Here is a 969-nt window from a genome sequence, read left to right as displayed (position 1 = left end):
AGTTGATAATAGTGATAAAGTTGAGGAGATTACAGTAGAACCTAAGAGAATAGAAAAGGAAAAAGGTAAACAGCTGGTCGAAGTAGAGGTCACACAACCATTGCTAAAAAATTACAAACCTCCTCCCCCATTTCCACATAGGTTGAAAACAAGTCTCAGGATGGGAAATTTTTGAAATTCATCGCTATGTTGAAAGAGATATCTGTGAAAATTCTGTTGTTAGAGGCATTAGAGAAAATGCCGAGTTATGTAAAGTTCATGAAAAGACATGGTTACTAAGAAGAGGACAATCACCTTCGAGCCTATTGACAACCTATATTATTGTAGTGCTATTGCTACAAGGTCATTGGTTGAAAAGAAAGAAGACCCAAGAGTATTCACTATCCCATGCACCATTGATACATTCAATTTTACCAGGGCTCTATGCGACTTAGGAGCTAGTATCAACTTGATGCCACTTGCAATCTACAGACAGTTGGGCTTGGGAGTCCCCAAACCAACTACAATGAGGTTGTTGATGGCTGAAAGATTAGTGATGAAGCCTGTAAGGATCCTATATGATGTGCTGGTGAGAGTTGACAGGTTTGTATTCTCTATTGATTTTTTCATCTTAGACCGTGTGGTGGACTTAGAAGCCCCACAATCCTGGAAAGACCATTTATGGGCACGGGCAGAGAATTGGTAGACATGAAAAACGGTGAACTCACCTTCAGTCTTAATAATGAGAAAGTGAAATTCAATATTTGTAAAGCCATGAAGCAGCCTTGAGATATGATTTTGATATCTGTGATCGACATAGATGAGGAAGTAGTGATTGACGCATCTATTGAAGAGAGGTTCACTGTCGATACATTGGCTATTATGATCATAAACTTTGAGGGTGATTGCTTACAGGAGTTTGATGAGATTGTAAATGAGTTTCAAGGCTTGGGATCACACTTTTATGCCCCTAAAAAGCTAAATATTGAC

At 38.8% G+C, this 969-nt stretch overlaps 1 protein-coding gene across 1 annotated transcript; it reads left to right on the top strand.

The window, feature by feature from the left end:
* The first annotated feature begins 268 nt into the window (after positions 1–268).
* Positions 269–685, top strand: LOC129894794 (uncharacterized). Its single transcript, XM_055970430.1, has one exon. It carries the CDS (start codon positions 269–271, stop codon positions 683–685), a length of 417 nt encoding a protein of 138 aa, XP_055826405.1.
* The last annotated feature ends 284 nt before the right edge of the window (positions 686–969 follow it).

Source organism: Solanum dulcamara, chromosome 7, assembly GCF_947179165.1.
Source record: "Solanum dulcamara chromosome 7, daSolDulc1.2, whole genome shotgun sequence".
Taxonomy (NCBI): domain Eukaryota; kingdom Viridiplantae; phylum Streptophyta; class Magnoliopsida; order Solanales; family Solanaceae; genus Solanum; species Solanum dulcamara.
The sequence above is the reverse complement of the archived record's forward strand: the minus strand, read 5'-3'. Positions and strand labels throughout refer to the sequence as shown.

Excerpts from the sequence above, each read along its gene's own strand:
- LOC129894794 (XM_055970430.1), top strand. The coding sequence starts at position 269 with ATGGTTACTAAGAAGAGGACAATCACCTTCGAGCCTATTGACAACCTA.